Below are 19,989 nucleotides of genomic sequence, written 5' to 3' on the forward strand. Positions count from 1 at the left end.
ACAGGACATAGGAAGCAATTTTCAGGGCCCACTTTTGGCTTGTAATTACTACTTTCAGAACTACTGGCTAAAAAGTATACAAAAGTACCAGAGAATTTCTTTGAAAGGAGAATTTACTAAGCACACAGGACTGTCCTCTGTGAGGATAACCGCTCTGTTAAATAATTAATAAAATGTATAGTGTAGGTGTGACCTCAATAAACCACTTACGATTGCATAATACCAATTACCCACTGCCCAGAATAGGATATTTTGTAGACACCCAACAACACCAGACAATGACATGAACTTGGGTACCAATATACTGATAAGAAAACAAACAAAAACATTTGACTACCCATATAAAAATGAGGATCTTTACATGGCAAACAGAAAGCAAAAGAGAAGTTATCTTTCGTGTTGGAATGACGTTTTTACTAGAATCGTTCAATTGGGAAAAGTGACTGATCCAGAGTATTTATGAACTATGTCTGTAATGATTGGGATTATGTCAGGAACCGGACAATGGAATTCTTTCAGGTGTGTCTGTGTCCTCCCTGTGAGATGACCTTAATGACTGAGACCTTAAGGAGGTTTCTTCAAATCCTAATGATTCACTTCACAATCAAGCACAATAATTGGGCACTTTAGAGTCCATCAGTTAAGTAAGACCTGTTTCCAAGCCAGAAGAATGTAGATGTCAGAGTTGCGTTACACTTGTGCGTCAAGGGCCCGATGAACCAATCAGGGACAGAGGACACGATGCTGTCAGCTGATAAACTCTTAATTTATGGGGTATTTAAAGGGTCAGGGGAATGTCAAGGCAGAAACACTGAAAACTCTACAAGGTAAGCCAATGGATATATCAATGCTTATGTGGTTGGTATTAGGTGTGGATGTTGATATTCTGTTTATTTCTGTGTAATAATATTGTCAACAGGTACATATGATTCAGTGCTTACATAGTAAATAGTTCTAACTAAATATCTGTAGAAATCTGCATGTTAGGTGTGCATTTTGTGTGCTGCTGTCCTATCTTATCTAACCCACTTAGTGCTATTTCAGGGTAAAATTACATTTTTGTGGGGGAAGGAGGAATGCTCTGTTATGAAGTTGAGGTTTCTTGCCCCACACAGTTCATTTTGTATCATTCTTTAACAGGGCCCTAAGAATCAGGGCTTGCAAATATCTGGATAGGTTTGCAATTTATGATGCATTGACTCTATTTACATTTTGTGATTTATTTCACAACTACTTTATCTTTCCAACAACCTATAGATGAGACTATCTTCGTTCCTTCTCTGTGCCTCTCAGCCGATGCTCACTCTTTTCTCACTGGCTCTGCTGGTTCCCATCCCTGGGGCACACGGGCACCCCCACTTCCCCCTTGCCATCCTGCCCACATTGGAGAACCCTGAGTGGGAGGCTGACTTACTCCAGCTCCAAGCCTCCCTCGATGTCCCAGGGGCTGTAGCTGCAGCGGGCCTCCGCTCTTGGGGGCAGCTGCTGGAGCTGGGACCAGAGGACCCACGCCTGGGCCTGCTCAGGGAGCTGGTGGCAGAGAACAGCTGGGGACAGAAGGGCTTGATGAGGGGCCAGAGGGGGGATCTGGAGAGGAGGCCGCTGGGTCCCTTCCCCGGTCACCCTATGGACACTCTGCACTACCAAGAGGGGGGAGAAGAGGAAGGAGAGGGGGGAGGAAAGAGGAACGAAGCTCTCACATCCATCGCCGGCGGGCTTCAGGCTTTCAACAGAGAGAAGGGAGGCTTCGGGTTCCGCTTCGGAAGGAAGTAAAAAAGGAGGGAGGGGTCAGGAAAAATAGGAGGCACTTGGACTTCTGGAGTGTGGGGAACTTGGAAACGGGTAAGGTAGAGGGCTGGAGGATGAAGATGATGAAGGGAGGGATGAGTTGACAGTAGAGATGTACTGATTGACACTTATGTCAGAGCAATCAATCAGTACATTATAATGAGATATGTATCATCAGAGAAAGATACTGACAAACTGATAAACAGAAAGTTTACCAAGTGGTCAGAAAATGTCTGTCAATGTATCATAATTGTTACATAATAAAATGATTGAGGGTATGTGAATGTTTATGTTATGTTGTCCATGATTTAAGACCTAAGGTGAAAAAGGTATTTTGATATCCTTTTTATTTTTTAAATTAAATGTCAAATTGCAATACAATAACAAATGAACATAGGACATCATTACACGTATATTTTCTCTTAAATTAAGAAACATAAAATATTATGAAAGCAAATAAACACCAAATAGAAATTACCACTCATGAATTGTCAGTTACAACATTTTCAAAAGTTTAAGTACGTCAAATAAAAATGAGAGTTGTAAGAATACATGTATTTATTTTTGTTCTTTACTTATTCTACAGACTTTATTAAATATTTAATTTCAAGTAAAACATATGCTATTATATCTTCATAGTCTATTTTTCTTCAGTATGACGCAATAGCATACATTCGCGGAAACCTCCTACACTCTATTTTACCTGACAACAGCTAGGTTAATTTCAGCCCTAGAAAATCATTGGCTAGTAGGGATGTGCATTCCGGCTCTTTTCAGTGAGTCGGCTCGTTCGGCTCAGCTCAACAAAAACAGCCGAATGTTTTGGCTCCCAAACGGCTATATATATGTTTTGTATTTTTTTGCAATAGTTTGACTGTGTGTTAAAACAATGTGTTAAAACAATTCTAATTAAATGATTAAATTAAATCATACTCTACCTTAACCACAATGTATTTAACAATGCATTGGTTTGTTATGAAAAATAATGTTATTTAACATTTGCATTTAAAGTGTTAAAGTTGCGTCCTGTTCGTTTCTGATATCAGAACAAAATAGTCAGCACATAGTAACTTCTGATTTAGCTGTACTTTAATTAATGCAAACACGTGTATGGTAAATATGTCGTTCGTATACGGTCTCTCTGTTATACCTCGCAGGGCAAACAGAAGAGGGCGTCACATTCTATTGTTCTCTCTTTTATACTCTGACAGAGATAGTTCCCGCTCAATGCTGGCCTGTCAGAGGGAGGAGGAGCGTGGTTTAAACTTGCTCATCCTAACATCGGCGTGCAGGCAGGTCCCAGCCTAGTGACGCACTTCCTGTCGCCGGGTGTCGTTCTTCCTGTCTTCAGCAGTTGATTTATCCGTAGTTTATATACTTAATATTGTATCATAGCTTCCCCGGTATATTATAAAGGTTATGCATACAAATAGCCAGTTCAACCCTAACAAAAGTATAACTTTTTAAATGTATATAAACAATGTGCAAATCTAACCATTCAAAACGAATACAATCTGAACAGCATAATAGAATATTGCACCATATCAAAGAAAAATAAATAATGTGCAAAACTGCAGCATCCCACTTAAAACATTCAACTGGATCGGACCTCCATTATGGCATCTGCTGAGAGATTCCTTCGTGCTGCATCCCCAGTTGCTCTCTCGCCAAACAGCATCCAAACAGTAGACGTTTGTGGCACCTCTGCTGGTGCTTCTACTCCATCTGATCCCTCTTCTTCCTGTTGCCCTGGTGCCTGAGCCAGCTGACTGCTGTGGCTGTCCCTCCCTGCTGCTGAGGTTATTCTTTGAAGAGCCTCATCAATTCCTCTGGCATCACTGAAGGCTAACTTCTTAAACCTGGGGTCAAGTGCAGCGGTTTCTGATAGCATGTGACTATATTCCATTTTGTGGAACTTTCTGTCCATTGATGAACATAGGGTGTCCATCAACTCTGTCACATGTCCTGTGGTTACATTTGCTTCTCTCTGGTGGCTGGCTGTGATTCGCTGCAGACCCTTACACAGGAGTATCATTTTTGAGGCTGTCACACAGCTGAAAAGAGAGAACAGTAACTTATTAGTTCAGGTTCATGTTTTGTCTACTGATACTACATTCTCATCTACTGCTCATATACATATATAATACTGGATTAAATAATGATGTAGTAATAGCTGCTTACTGTACCTCTTTCCACAGTGACCTGCTCAAAGGGTTCCAGGACTCTGCACACCTCCTCCACCACCTCCCATTCCTCTTGGCTCAGAGCATCAAGAAGTGTATTGACAATGGCCAGGGTAGATATGATGGCATCCTTTGACTCAAGAAACCGCTTCAACATATAAAATGTTGAATTCCATCTTGTAGTGCAGTCTTGTTTAGACCTCAGCTCAGGCATCCCCATCTGGCGTTGTGTAGACTTTAGTTTTCAGCACCTACTGTGCTCCTGTGGATATATTCCACAGCTGCTTTCACTTTGTCCACAGTGGGTTTCATCATCTTCAGAGCATCTCTTACAATCAGGTTGATTGTGTGGGCGAGACATGGATGATGGGTCCATTTAAACATTTTCATGGCTTTGGTTATGTTAGCTGCATTGTCGCTAACACAACAGACCACTTTTCCATCTACTTGCCATTCTCAACAGTTCCTCTGCCAAGTTCTCTGAGGTGTGTCTGTCGCTGAACTCAAAGCAGTCCAGAAGACAGCTAGACATCGACAAATCTTCAATGAAGTGACATGCAACATTTAAGAAGTGGTTACCCTTGATGTCCAGCAGTCAGTGGTAAGGCAAACTGCAGTAGCTTTTTGGACTCTTTCCCGCACTGAAGCCTGTGTGCTCTCATACAGTTGTGGAATAAGTGATTTTGAAAGGGTTTTCCTGCTTGGAATTGTGTACATCGGATTTAGACTATTGCTATAATTTCTAAAACCTCTGTCCTCCATGATCGAAAATGGCTGAAAATCGGTGGCAATCATTTTAGCCAATGCAATATCAATTTGGCCTTGTTTTGCTACAGACAGACTTTGGCATAAACTGGTCCATAGAAGACTGAGTGGCTGTGGGTCGCGGAGAAGGCTTACTTGAGTGAGTGGATGCTGGCTCCACCACTATCACTAGCAGGCCCGCTAGTTTCTCGAAGCTCTGCTACAGCTAGCTTCACAGTTGGGTGCACAGTTCGCATGCCGTTGTAGGTTGTGCGTAGAACCGGCTCCCAATGCGAGCCGGCTCCCAACGTTCACCTACAAGAGCCAGCTCTTAGAGCCGACTCGTTCGCGAACGACCCATCACTATTGGCTAGAAATTCTCAAAGGGCAAGGAACGCAACGCAACATACATTTGTGAAGGAGCTTTCCATCGACATATACTATAATAGGGATATAGCTGAAGAAAACGGCTGTAGTTTAATTAGCAAGATGTATAGACCTAATTTGATGTTTTTTGTTTTATATTTTTCTCTGGAATGTATTTGCCGGAGTCAAAGCGGTAAGTTGTGTACTCGATGTGAAAGTGAAAGTAAACGTTTACGGCCAGGCGTGGCAAAATAATAATAAAAAATATAACTTTTAAAATCGCTTACCATATATACTGCTTTGGTATATTAGCATAATAGTCTACTTGTTGTAATTGCATTGTAGCATTTGTAGTCGACCTTTATGCGCGTTCCTCCATCCATTGTATCGGTTACTGGAAAGCTGTTGCGCACTTACAGGCCAGGAACGGTGCAATAACAACACACATTTGTAAGGAAACATAATACATTAATGAGCTTTTTTACTTTGCTTAGACCAACAAGGCATAGCATTATCTACTTTTTTTAATCACAAAGTAGAACATGTGCAAATAAGTTTATATGTTTGTAATGTGTTTGCAATTATACGGTAGTCTATATACTGATAATGACTATTGGAATTGTACACACATTTGTTTATTTGTTTAGCAGCAGCTACTCTTCTTGCGGCCCACCCAAAAAAATATGACAACAACAAAACACGGGGGGGGGGGGGGGGGGGCGGCTCAAGATGGTGGCATGAGAGGGTGTGACATTTCTAGCTGAGAAAGAATTTTAGGGTTTTCTCACAAAGTTTGTAGTTTTAGACTGCAGTTGCAATTTGTTTTTTTTTCCACAAAAAAATGATATCTAACCATACACTGTAGCTATTTTGAATCATTTTGTAATTAAATCAAACCATTGAAATATATTTTTGACGATTTCCAACGAACAAGCTAGCTATCGAAAAGTTTCAGCTTGTGTAGTTAAGTTAGCCTGAAAAGAGGCATTGTTGTAACTCACTCATATGCTTGCAGTGTAAAAAAGGGGGGTGAATGTGATTCATACCCGAACACCCCAACCAAGGAGCAACTTCCAAAGAAGCTGAGAAGTTAACCATCAATGAGCCAGCTACAGGACAACATCGTCCGCATCCTCACGGCTAAAATCAAAGCGAGCGCAGATGACATCATGGATTTGGTGAAAAAGAACACTATCAGTATCGTTAGCCTGAAGAAATCAATTGATTTCAATGCTGAGGAAGTAAAAACTCTGAAGCAGCAGAACGCAACATTGAAAATTCAGGTTGCAAAGCAGGAGAAGAAACTCACTGAAATGGAGTCAAAGGTAAACGAGAATGACCGGTATGGTTGGAGATGGAATCTTCGAATTTATGGAATAGCAGAAATATCTGACGAGAACATTAAAGCAAGAGTGAAGGATATTTTCAGGGCAATAGTCCCGGAGGAGGAGTGAAATGTTGTTGTTCTCTGGGTGTAGTGCACCGCCTGGGTCGGCTGAGAGATGGGGAAAACAACCAGCCACCACGACCAGTGATCATGAGATTCATCTCCAGGACAGCGAGGGATGGCCTTTCCTGTGGCTCAGTTGGTAGAGCATGGTGTTTGCAACGCCAGCGTGGTGTGTGCAACGCCAGGGTTGTGGGTTCTTGTACTGGCCCCATGGGGGGCCAGTACAAGAAAACAAAAAAATGCATGAAATGTATGCATTCACTACTGTAAGTCGCTCTGGATAAGAGTGTCTGCTAAATGACTAAAATGGAAAATGGATATGACATGGAAAAGCGCAAAGAAAAATGACTATTTAAAGAAGATCAACCTGAGGTTCGAGGAGGATCTGACAGCATTTGACAAAAAAGCTCGGAATCGTCTGCGGCCGATGAATAAGAGAGCTAGAAAGGAAGGGAAAAGTTCATACTTTGCGGGAGCCTAGGCTTTTGTTAATGGAAGGGAAATTCACATAATTTTCAAGGTGTTTCAGCACTTGGCAATGAATTTATAGTATGTCAACTGGCTGATGATACCACCATATTTTTAAGAAACAGGAATGAGGTTTCTAAAGCGGTTAACTGTTTTGAAGACTTTTCCTTAGTTTCGGGTTTGAAAATTAATATCAATAAATTAGTCTTATTTCCACTCAGGGATTGTCACAACGTCCACAGAAGGTGGCGCCTCTCCCCGGTCGGGCGGTGCTCGGCGGTCTTTGTCGCCGGCCTACTAGCTGCCACCGATCTATGTTTCTGTGTCTTTTGGTTATGTCTGTCTAGGTCAGCACCTGTTCTGTGTTAGTTAATTAGTGGGGTATTTAGTTGGTCTGTTTCGTTTGGGGATTTGTGCGGGATTATTTTATGTCATTCCTTTTTGGCAAGAAGGGGAATTGTTTGTCCTCTCTACGCTGCGTATTTTTAGGCATTAGGGTTGCCGGGCTGTGTCCCGTACCACTGTATTTAGGAGATGTTCTCCTATTTTATTTGCGTGTGCGCCCTGCCTTGTTGTGGCATTTTTTGACTATTTATTAAACGTGTGTTTCACGGACCTCAGTCTCCTGTGCCTGACTTCACCCCTCCTGCTATTCAAGTGATACGTGACAGGGATTGTGTTTTACAGGAAGTAAATGGTATCCCAATTAAAGATAAGGTTACTTATCTTGGAATTGTTATATGTAAGGATGAAAAACACAGGAGTGAATTGAACTTTAACCCCATTATTGAGAAAACAAAGAAGAAATTGAACCTCTGGTTGCTGAGAGATATTTTGTTATATGGTCAGGTGTTAGGTTGTGCGCTACTGGTAAGAAGTCAGGTTTAGGAAAGAGGAGAGTTGTGATCAGGCGCACACTTTAATTGACAGAAGTAACAACGGACTGACGCAACTGCTCCAAAAACCTGTGCAAAGTGCGACGACAGTCACAATAATGCATAAGTTAAACAATTTAACACACTCGGGTACAACACGGTACCTGGGGAAAACCAGCCTGGCGCGTAACACGAAACGTAACAAAAACAATTCCACACAAAAACATGGGGGGAACAGAGGGAATATATATGTAGTGTGATTAGGGAATGTAAACCAGGTGTGGGGGGAAACAAGACAAAACAAATGGAACAATGAACAGTGGAGCGGCGATGGCTAGAAGACCGGTGACGTCGACCGCCGAATGCCGACCGCCGAACGCCGCCCGAACAAGGAGAGGAGCCGACTTCGGCGGAAGTCGTGACATCGGGTTTTATTGTCCAAAGCTGAAGGCTTATCCAGATCAGTTTATGTCTCCTTATTACTTTAATTATCCCCTAAAATTGTAAAGGACTTAGATAAGATTCTTTATATTTTTATTTGGAGGAACAAGCCTCACTATCTACGAAAAGATATTCTCACTAATACCCAAGAACAAGGAGGTCCTGACGTTTTAGATTTCAATACTCTATATAATACTTTTTAAATAAATTGGATTCTGAAGTATGTTAAGAACCAGAACAGTATTTGGAATGTCTTCCCTAAGTATTTATTTGACTCTGGTGGTGGTTTTACATTTTTGCTTCGATGTAATTTTGATGTTGATAAATTCCCAGTAAAGTTGGCCAAATTCCATAAGCAGGCAATTTTAGCTTGGATGTTAGCGTATAAACACAATTTTTTCCCTCACAGATACTTTATATGGAACAACAAAGATATACGATTTAAAAATAAGTCTCTTTTTTTCGTAACTGATTTGAGAATACAATTATTTTGGTTGGTCAGTTACTGAATGAGGATGGATATCTACTCTCATATGGGGAATTTCTTGGTAAGTTTAAAATTCCAATAACCCCAAAAGAATATGCAATTGTTTTTGATGCGATTCCAAGGGGGGGTTGTATCTCTTAAATTCCTCTGTGGTTGATGTAAGTAACATAGATTTACATTAAAATGTATTCATTGGCAATATTAACATCAAAGATAAATGTAGTAATAAACAGATTAGGAACATTGTTTGTGATACTACAATTCCCTCAGCAAGATTCTTTTGGTCTAATATCTATGGTGATATACAATGGGGGGAAAGCATGGAAAATTGCTAACAAATATTGTACAAGGTAAAGGAAGTTTCATTTAAAATGTTACATATCATTTATCCTGTGAAACATGTTTTGGAAAGATTCAAGCTGAATATTGACTATAAATGTGATTTCTGTGGAATGGAGGAGGAGACCATTTTGCATTTGTTTTTTGCCTGTATTTATAGCAGAATGTTTTGGATTGACATACAGAATTTTGTTACAAAAAAAATAGGACGGGTTGTACTATTTCATGGTTTTGCTATAATGATTTATTTCTGAAATTCTGACATAGATTAAGATGTAGTATATTTAATTCAACTGCTAATAATACTAGGTCAATTTCATATTCACAAATGCAAATGGTCTAATTCAAAACCAAAACCCATCTGACTGGGGAAGTAGATAAAGGGCCTCATTGCCAAAATCCAGAAGTATCTCTTTAATATATTAACATGAAATAGGTTGATTTATAAGTTGCAGAATGTGTCCCACTTCTCACTAATGCACTAGTGTGGGCTTATTTGTTATTTATGTCACCTACCATTTAGACAACATCATGCAGAGCCTCTTTGACACTATTAATTGAATACGTTATTTTGTTGGCCATTACAGACCTACAGTATGATAGAGATAAAAATTTGACATACAGTAATTTCCGTTTCAAGTTTTACAGCATTGTCTGAGTAACATGGAGAGAAGGCAGATTCAGACAAATTATCTCAAATGTTTAAATGTTTTTCCCTACAGACATCTACTCCCTGAATTACATCTACACTGCCCTGTCAAAGCCAGTAGACTTGCCTGGTATCCATGAGTTCAATGCCATGGGTCTGATGAACAACAAACAGATTGACTACTATGACAGTGTGTCGAAGAAGAAGATTCCCAAACAGAACTGGATGAGGGAGAAGCTGCCAGCAGACTACTGGGAAAAAGGCACTCAGTCACGCAAGAGCAAGGAGCAGTGGTTCAAAGTCAACGTCAACATCCTGATGGATCGCATGAGGCACAACAACACTAGTGAGGGAACCCCTGCAATCTGTCCTACGCTCACCGTTAATCTTTTAAAATTGTAGGTCATTAGTTATCCATGTATATTGTCATAGAGGCGTCATTCACCTTCTTTTTCATTATTGGTTTTTCCTCTCAGATCTGCATATTCTTCAGTGGAAACATGGCTGTGAGATTGACCAACAGCGTGACGGCACAGTGAAATTCATAAAGGGCATCGACCAATACAGCTACGATGGTGACGACTTCCTGGCCTTTGATGATGTCACTATGCAGTGGGTGGCCCCAGTTGATCAAGCTCTGCCGACGAAGAGGAAGTTGGATGATGTGCAGATCCTCAACACGTACACCAAGGGCTACCTGGAGAAGGAGTGTGTGGACTGGCTGTCCAAATTCATGGAATATGGGGACAAAGAATTCAGTAGGGCTGATTGTGAGTTCTTAAATAGTATAGCCTAACAAATGGTTAACAAAACGACCATTTGTACATGTGAGATCAGAAATAATAATGTTCTCTGTTTATTCCCTCTTTAGCCCCTCCAAAGGTCTATGCATTTGCTAAAAAGGCCAAAACTGCAGGACATGTCCGACTGACCTGCATGGCCACAGGTTTCTATCCCAAAGATGTAGAAATGAATATTAAGAAGAATGGTGTTCCATTGACCAAACATGATGGAGTGCAGTCTGCAGGAGTTCTACCCAATGATGATGAGACCTACCAGATCAGGATGAGTGTGCAGATCCCAGAGGCAGACAAGGAAACGTATGAATGTTATGTCCACCATAGAACATTGGAGGAGCCAATTGTGGTAAAATGGGGTAAAGTATGGTTAATTCGGTTTAGTGTTGTTATTGATGGTTAATATGGTTTAGTGTTATTGACACAGGAAGCAATCTTAATTTGAACTGAACAGCATACTAACAACAGCTTTGCAAGTGAAGCAGGAACGAAACTGATGTTAGCTTCTGGTTACATATTGTTGCTTTTTATATATACTATGGCTTTTGTTTTGCAGATGGAAAATGTTGTGATTGCAGTAGTTTCAATGCTGTAGTCATTGGGGCTGTAGTCATCACCTTTATTGTAGTTCTGATCTTGGTGGTCCTCTTTGTTCTGCACAGAAGAGGGACAATTGGTAGGTCTTGATTTATATCAATTAACAATTAAATGTTTTTGTCGTTAAATGTTAAGAAAAGTTTTATCTAAAGTACTACTATGAAAGGTGGGCACTACGGCCAAAATCTATATGAATTTAACATTTCTATTCATTTTTCTCTTTACACATTAAAGTGATTCATGGCTTGAGAACTAGAGGTTAGTATCACAGTCTCTCCCTCTGTCTGTATACAGTGCATTCGAAAAGTATTCAGACCCCTTGACTTTTTCAACATTTTGTTACGTTACAGCCTTATTCTAAAATGGATTACATTTTTTTTCCCTCCCTCTTCAATCTGGACACTGTTAGGTTCTAATTTTCAGAGTAAATAACTCACTGTCACAAGAGAAGCTTAACCAAGTTTAATTCCTCCCAAAGGGTCGATACAGCTGTAATTCAGACACAGACATGGCTTCCCCCGTGGTAGTATTCATACCCCACTTTGGGTGGAGTCTCCTCGTCCTCCATCATTCTTGCTAAGCAGGGAGCTAAGTGATATGAGCCTTCAACGGTTTATCAGTACTGCTACATGCGATGGTGTTCCCTGCACTCAACACATTCGAAGCTTAGTTGCACCCACTATATACCTTCCTCATATAACCCTTAACTTCTGGTGTTACCCTCTAAACCTTAGCACTTCATCAGTGACTTGAATTAGTATATTTCATATTCTCAAAACCCAACAACACAATACCCCATAATGACAAAGCAAAAACCGGTTTAGACATTTTTGCAAATTATGGAAAATGTGAAACTGAAATAAGACATTTAAACCTTTACTTAGTACTTTGTTGAAGCACCTTTGGCAGCGATTACAGCCTCAAGTCTTCTTGGGTATGACGCTATAAGCTTGGCATGCCTGTATTTGGGGAGTTTTTCCCATTTTTCTCTGCAGATCCTCTCAAGCACTGTCAGGTTGAATGGGGAGCATCGATTCACATTTATTTTCAGGTCTCCAGAGATGTTCGATCAGGTTCAAGTCTGGGCTCCTGTTGGGTCACTCAAGGACATTCAGAGCCTTGTCCCGAAGCCAATCCTGCGTTGTCTTGGCTGTGTGCTTAGGGTCGTTGGCCTGTTGGAAGGTGAACCTTTGCCCCAGTCTGAGGTCCTAAGGTTTTCTGTACTTTGCTCCACTCATCTTACCCTCGATTCTGACTAATCTCCCCAGTCCCTGCCGCTGAAAAACATCCCCACAGCATGATGCTGCCACCACCATGCTTCACCGTAGGGATGGTGCCAGGTTTCTTCCCGACGTGACACTTGGCATTCAGGCCAAAGAGTTCAATCTTGGTTTCATCAGAGCAAAGTATCTTGTTTCTCATGGTCTGAGAGTCCTTTTAGTGCCTTTCGGGAAACTCCAAGCAAGCTGTCATGTCCTTTAACTGAGGAGTGGCTTCCATCTGGCCACTACCATAAAGGCCTGATTGGTGGAGTGCTGCAAAGATGGTTGTCCTTCTGGAAGGTTCTCGCATCTCCGCATAGGATCTCTGGTGCTCTGTAAGAGTGACAGTTAGGTTCTTGGTCACGCCCTTCTCCAGGTGGCCAGCTCTAGGAAGAGTCTTGGTGGTTCCAAACTTCTTCCATTTAAGAATGATGGAGGCCACTGTTCTTTGGGAACTTCAATGCAGCAGACATTTTTTTGGTACCCTACCCCAGGACAATTCCTTCAACCTCATGGCTTGGTTTTTGCTCGAACATGCACTGTCACCTGTGGGACCTTATATAGACAGGCGTGTGCCTTCCCAAATCATGCCCAATCAATTGAATTTACCACCAGATGACCCCAATCAAGTTGTAGAAACATCTCAAGGATGATTAATGGAAATATGATGCACCTGAGCTCAATTTCGATTCTTATAGCAAAGGGTCTGAATACTTGGGTAAATAAGGTATTTCTGTTATTTTTTTTATCTTCATAAATTAGCTAAAAATGTATTGCTTTTTCATTATGGGGTATTGTGTGTAGATTGATGAGAAACAAATGTAATTTTATCAATTTTATAATAAGGCTGAAACTTAACAAAATGTGGTAAAAAGGGAAGGGGTCTGAATACTTTCCGAATGCACTGTACATGTCATTTATCAACACATTGAATGTTACATATAACATACTTTTGACATTAGTTATAAGGACAATATGATGCTTTAATATCAGAACAACAATCAAACTTAAAAAGGTGTTCTATGTAACAACCAATACTGTTTAGATTTCCCATTGGGTTTTGAATAAGGACCCATTTATCCTATTACAACATGATCTTCTTGTACTGAAACAGATATTTTAGTAATATCTGGAATGAAATGAGTGACTGTTTTCTCCCTTTTATTAGCCAAAGATGATGAAAGCAGAACCTCATCAGACTCTGGTAATCTAATATCCGTTGACCCATAATAAAAAATAAAATACATTAAGCAGACGCTTTTATCCAAAGTGACTTACAGTCATGTGTCCATACTTAATATCAATCCAAGACTTAGATTGTATTTGTTTACTAATTACTTTGAGACTGTAGAAAGACAGTTTCCCTCTGACACTATTTCAGGTAAAGGCAGTCAGAACGCAGGGTCCTCAGACAGTGGCAGTGGGGAGGACGTTAAGAAGTCAATGCTGCCTAAGGGAAGTAAGTCTAGATTGATATCAACCCTTCTGTCATCTCTTCAACTTGCAATTTGGATGGTTGAATAATTCAGTGATATCCAACTCAAGTCTCAAAGGGTTCTTCTGGTTCCTCTAATATTTAAATGTTGCTTGTTTATTACCAAAATAATTTCCTAACGAGTAATTATGGAGATAGCATAAAATGAGTATGAATTATATGCTGCTTTGGTTTGTCACTTAGAATTGGTTACTTTAATGTAATAAATACATTTCCTTTGTTGATCTTACAAAGTTTGCATTTGTCAATAAATAGACAGTTTAGAACATAAGGAATATCACTTTCAAAATGTCACAGATAACACTTGTTTTATCACCAAAAGATAAAGTTAAAGATCCAAACCACTGGTTGGTTAATTTAATAACATTTTTATTCAACCTTTATTTAACTAGGCAAGTCAGTTAAGAACAAATTCATAGGTGGTATTTGACACCATCCATTTGTAATTAGAGCTGAGTCATGTCAATTATTGTCATGGGTAATATTTTACAACATTGCACTGTAATGTATGTGTTCAATCTAATAATGCACATCTTTTCCATGTTGTCTATTTATGTGCAGGTGTCTAGATGACCGTTGGTGGCCAAACTTCCTGACCGGACCATGAAGGACAGTCAATTCATTTCATCATTTTATAGTATGGCTAGAGCTGTTTCGGTGTGGCCACGAGTCATGACGGCAGTCAAATTCCACATGACCATTTAGTCACGTTAATTAGACTTCTCCAAGGTCTGATGCTGCTGATGGTCATTAGTATCCTACCAAACTGGCTAACTCTATTGTCCCTTTAATCACTCTGAGATCAATGCAAATGTATTCAAAAATCGAATCAAACATTTCACGAGAGCCCTAGAGGTCATGATGCTCAAACATTTCTATAGGCTATGCAATTGCGTGAGGAAACAGAATGATGGTCATTATTAAAAATAGGATTCCATCAGCTTTCTATATGCTAGGTCTACTATATTTTATTTCTCAACTATCCTAGTATTAAGCACATTGCTTCACTTTAAAACAGGAGTATGGCCTACTGACGCATTTGTTTCAGCTGTCCCTGTTTCTATACAAGTGCATGATAATGGTCCATTCTAAATCAAAACAAATTTCACACATATATTATTTAATATATGTAAAGACAACATTAAATCAAGAATAGTCTGATGGGTGACAATATTAGCCTTGAATGATGACTATCACTTGAATGATATACAGTGGCTTGCGAAAGTATTCACTAGAGGTCGACCGATTAATCGGAATGGCCGATTAATTAGGGCCGATTTCAAGTTTTCATAACAATCGGTAATCGGTATTTTTGGCCACCGATTTGCCGATAAAAAAAACAACCTTTATTTAACTAGGCAAGTCAGTTAAGAACACATTCTTATTTTCAATGACGGCAGAACGACAGATTTTTACCTTGTCAGCTTGGGGATGCAACCTTACGTTAACTAGCCCAACGCTCTAACCACCTGCTTTACATTGCCAAGGTAAGTTGCTAGTTAGCATTAAACTTATCTTATAAAAAAAAACAATCAATCAATCATAAACACTAGTTAACTACACTTGGTTGATGATATTACTAGTTTATCTAGCCTGTCCTGCTTTGCATATAATCGATGTGGTGCGCATTCGCGAAAAAGGACTGTCTTTGCTCCGACGTGTACCTAACCATAAACATCAATGTCTTTCTTAAAATCAATACACTAGTATATATTTTTAAACCTGCATATTTAGTTAATATTGCCTGCTAACATGAATTTCTTTTAACTAGGGAAAATGTGTCACTTCTCTTGCAAACAGAGTCAGGGTATATGCAGCAGTTTGGGCCGCCTGGCTTGTTGCGAACTATGAAATAACATTGTAGGTTGTGCGATGTAACAGGAATATTTAGACTTATGGATGCCACCCATTAGATAAAATACGGAACGGTTCCGTATGTCACTGAAAGAATAATGTTTTCGAGATGATAGTTTCCGGATTTGACCATATTAATGACCTAAGGTTTATTATATTATAGTTAAGTCTATGATTTGATATTTGATAGAGCAGTCTGACTGAGCGGTGGTAGGCAGCAGCAGGCTCGTAATAGTCAAAGATATATGATTTAGAGAGAAATAGTCGACGCGTCATAATTCCTGTAATAACTTGCGGCTGAACTTGAAAGGGGTTCCTTCGTTATTTTACCGTTCATGTCTTCCATAGAGAATGTCTTGATCTACTTCTAATAAGGTCTGTGTTTTGTGCTTAAACCGCCTCGGCGTTTTGATACCCGTGTAAATCTCACTAGGTAACGTTTGTCAACATATTTTCATAAATCCCCTTTACAAAAAAAATGATCTTCGCTTATATTGATCAGAGTTATATCCTATGGATATCTACACAGTTATAAAATTGGCAAGGTGGTGTAAGCCTAAACCAAACACAGACCTTATTTTAAGTTAATCTAAAAATATCCTATGGAATAAATGAAGTCATGAATGTCATGGGAATTGTGACTCGCACTTTGGTAGTCAATTCTTACCATGCCCATTATTAAAATAGGATTTCCTGCATATAGAAATTACAGTTTTTGTTTTCAGCATTCATCACAGGTAACTTAAACTCTATTTTTATTGTTCAAACAGTTGAGAGTATTTGTCTCCTAAGCAGACTCTTCAGTATCGTTGTCACTTCAGAGCTGTGTGTGTGTGTGTGTATATATATATATATACACATATAAAAAGAAAATAAATCATAACAATAATCGGCCGAATAATCGGTAGCGGCTTTTTTTGGGCCTCCAATAATCGGTAGCGGCGGTGAAAAATCATAATCGGTCGTCCTCTAGTATTCACCCCCTTGACATTATTCCTATATTGTTGCCTTACAACATGGAATTAAAATAGATTTTGGGGGGGTTTGTATCATTGATTTACAACATGCCTACCACTTTGAAGATGCAAAATATTTTTCTTGTGGAACAAGCAAGAAATAAGACAAAAAAACGGAAAATTGGAGTGTGCGTAGCTATTCATCTCGGGGTGATGAGAGGTGTTGGGTTTGCGCCAGACATAGCGTTTATCTTGATGGCCGAAAAACTCAATTTTAGTCTCATCTGACCAGAGTACCTTCTTCCATATGTTTGGGGAGTCTCCCACATGTCTTTTGGCGAACACTTTAAGCAATGGCTTTTTTTCTGGCCACTCTTCTGTAAAGCCCAGCTCTGTGGAGTGTACGGCTTAAAGTGGTCCGATGGACAGATACTCCAATCTCCACTGTGGAGCTTTGCAGCTCCTTCTGGGTAATCTTTGGTCTCTTTATTGCCTCTGATTTATGCCCTCCTTGCCTGGTCTGTGAGTTTTGGTGGGTGGCCCTCTATTAGCAGGTTTGTTGAGGTGCCATATTCTTTCCATTTTTTAATAACGGATTTAATGGTGCTCTGTGGGATGTTCAAAGTTTCAGATATTTTTTTATAACCCAACCCTGATCTGTACTTCTCCACAACTTTGTCTCTGACCTGTTTGGAGAGCTCCTTGGTCTTCACAGAGTGTGTGAGTTTGAAGTTTGGGGAAGATCATTTTCACCATAAATATGCATCTTTATATACAAAAAGAAGCATTACATGCGTTATCGCATTTGTGGTCACTTTTGAGAATAGTGTTTTCCTGTTAATGGAACATTTGCATTTATAGCCTACTGCTATGTGCGCATTGCTGCGCTTATACTGTGAAGAAATAGCCTAATAGTTCATCAACATTTTAAATGTTCTCATCTATGGCTTCAGGCTCATTGCTTGAAACTGTTTTTTTATGCTAGTGGTTGTATTCATTTAGGATCTATCGCATCCCACAACTGTGCCAGACTGTTTGGAATATTTATTATTTGCACAGAATAGAATAGGTTAACTTTTGTACTATGGGGGATAATAGTGAATGTATTCTGTTGTGTATTTCATTATTTTACTGTTGCAATGGATGTTTCTTAGAGGCATCTTTAAGGTATTTGTATAATGCTTCAGGGTTATATAAGCCTAGAGGTATATGCTGATATGTTTTGATACCTCTGGCCAAACAATATCTTGTTTTACGTTTCTGCAAATTTATGTACAAATTATTATGTTGTTTAATATAGAGCATTGATAATACTTTGGGTATTTGCAATATCGTTTGTTATGATTGTTTATCCTGGCCAAGATAGGCAGCACCAAGTCATATACAATTACAGACAGACGACATGAAAAACTAAAAGTAAAAACCACTTATGGTAGTGGCCATAATGATATCATAAAATGGCAAATGAAAAACATTGACAGGTCAAGGAATCGGCAACAAAATCCTTCATCAATGATTTAAAAACACCAATCGGGACAAGTTCTTCCAGTTTAAAACTATTTTGGAAGGCGTTCCAAGCCGATGGTGCAGAGTACATAAAAGCCTTTTTACCAAATTCAGTTCGGACATTTGGAACAGTCAGCAGGATAAAGTCCTGCAAACAAAGAGAGTTCCCATCACATTTCTGAATAATAAAAATGCCCAAATTAAATGGTAGTAAACCCAAAATGGCTTTGTAAAGTATACCAGTGACTGAGCCTCCGAGTGACTAGAGAAGGCAAGCCAACCCTATTTCAATCTAGGGCCCATTTCAAAACCGTTCACTGGGTTTCCAAGCTAAGACAAAGCTACACTCTTGAATTCATTTGCAGTGGAGTTTCTTTTAATATCACCTTGTAAACATTTATTTATGGAGAACACAAATAATTCCAACATGCAGTCTTGAAGCTCGAGACAAAAATATATTTTTTTATCTTATGCCAGAAACTTTGTCAGCGTTTTTTATGAATGTGAAAGGTGTTATGAACTTTACCTGTGGACTAAATGCATTCACAAAATTATTTCATTAATTTCTCATGGCATTACTCTGTTACAATTCACTAAACCACTATGTTACATGACTTATTGCATACATACATGCCCACAGACGTACACACACACACACACACACACACACAATATATGTAACCTGTACTGCTTTTGAAACATTCTGTATGATTTGTTTTTCTGAATAAAAAAACGTATAAAAGCCCCTTTTTTGCACGTTCTATAATTGAAAATAGGGTCTACCAGGCATATTTTTTTAAAGATCCAAAAGTATAGCCTGTTGCACATGAATTTATCTACAGGAGGATATTATTGGCTAATGATAACAGAATTGTAAGCAACAACAAACAAAAATGTGCGTTCTGATTATGAATGGTGTGCAAAGACAAGGTATTGACTATTGCTTATGAAGTACAGTTTCATCAGAGAAGAGACTTTGGATTTTGTGCAACACCTGTTCAACTTAATGATCAGGATCAACACAGGAGTTTACTTGTTAGAGAAAGCTAAGAGCACACAGTCATAGCATCGTGGGGCGGACTTAAATTAGACAGAATTGTGTATACTTGTATATTTTCAGGACATACAATACATGTGAGGGTTGAAAACGTATTTTGTAAGAATAATTTTACTTCTAGAAAATGTATCATAAGTGAAAATAAAAGCGCTTGGCAGAGCCATATAAATACTGTATATATACATTGCTCAAAAAAATAAAGGGAACACTTAAACAACATAATGTAACTCCAAGTCAATCACACTTCTGTGAAATCAAACTGTCCACTTAGGAAGCAACACTGATTGACAATAAATTTCACATGCTGTTGTGCAAATGGAATAGACAACAGGTGGAAATTATAGGCAATTAGCAAGACACCCCCAATAAAGGAGTGGTTCTGCAGGTGGTGACCACAGACCACTTCTCAGTTCCTATGCTTCCTGGCTGATGTTTTGGTCACTTTTGAATGCTGGCGGTGCTTTCACTCTAGTGGTAGCATGAGACGGAGTCTACAACCCACACAAGTGGCTCAGGTAGTGCAGCTCATCCAGGATGGCACATCAATGTGAGCTGTGGCAAGAAGGTTTGCTGTGTCTGTCAGCGTAATGTCCAGAGCATGGAGGCGCTACCAGGAGACAGGCCAGTACATCAGGAGATGTGGAGGAGGCCGTAGGAGGGCAACAACCCAACAGC

At 39.5% G+C, this 19,989-nt stretch overlaps 2 protein-coding genes across 2 annotated transcripts; both read left to right on the plus strand.

The window, feature by feature from the left end:
- Positions 1 to 1,261: 1,261 nt before the first annotated feature.
- Positions 1,262 to 2,072, plus strand: qrfp (pyroglutamylated RFamide peptide). The gene has a single exon (XM_045709640.2). It carries the CDS (start codon positions 1,297 to 1,299, stop codon positions 1,771 to 1,773), a length of 477 nt encoding a protein of 158 aa, XP_045565596.2. The 5' UTR covers positions 1,262 to 1,296; the 3' UTR covers positions 1,774 to 2,072.
- Positions 2,073 to 5,047: 2,975 nt separating this feature from the next.
- Positions 5,048 to 19,002, plus strand: LOC106588378 (major histocompatibility complex class I-related protein 1). Its single transcript, XM_014177293.3, has 9 exons — positions 5,048 to 5,274; positions 9,864 to 10,136; positions 10,267 to 10,560; positions 10,662 to 10,946; positions 11,144 to 11,263; positions 11,419 to 11,442; positions 13,615 to 13,650; positions 13,828 to 13,905; positions 14,503 to 19,002. Exons 1-9 carry the CDS (start codon positions 5,205 to 5,207, stop codon positions 14,508 to 14,510), a joined length of 1,188 nt encoding a protein of 395 aa, XP_014032768.3. The 5' UTR covers positions 5,048 to 5,204; the 3' UTR covers positions 14,511 to 19,002.
- Positions 19,003 to 19,989: the final 987 nt, after the last annotated feature.

The sequence above is a fragment of the Salmo salar genome, chromosome 27 (assembly GCF_965601325.2).
Source record: "Salmo salar chromosome 27, fSalSal1, whole genome shotgun sequence".
In the NCBI taxonomy this organism is placed as follows: Eukaryota; Metazoa; Chordata; class Actinopteri; order Salmoniformes; family Salmonidae; genus Salmo; species Salmo salar.

Bases quoted from the DNA above. Each gene is read 5' to 3' on its own strand.
- qrfp (XM_045709640.2), top strand. From the start codon at position 1,297: ATGCTCACTCTTTTCTCACTGGCTCTGCTGGTTCCCATCCCTGGGGCA.
- LOC106588378 (XM_014177293.3), top strand. From the start codon at position 5,205: ATGTATAGACCTAATTTGATGTTTTTTGTTTTATATTTTTCTCTGGAA. The intron at 5,275-9,863 runs GTAAGTTGTGTA...TTTTCCCTACAG, and splicing joins TATTTGCCGGAGTCAAAGCG to ACATCTACTCCCTGAATTAC. The intron at 13,651-13,827 runs GTAATCTAATAT...ACACTATTTCAG, and splicing joins CAGAACCTCATCAGACTCTG to GTAAAGGCAGTCAGAACGCA.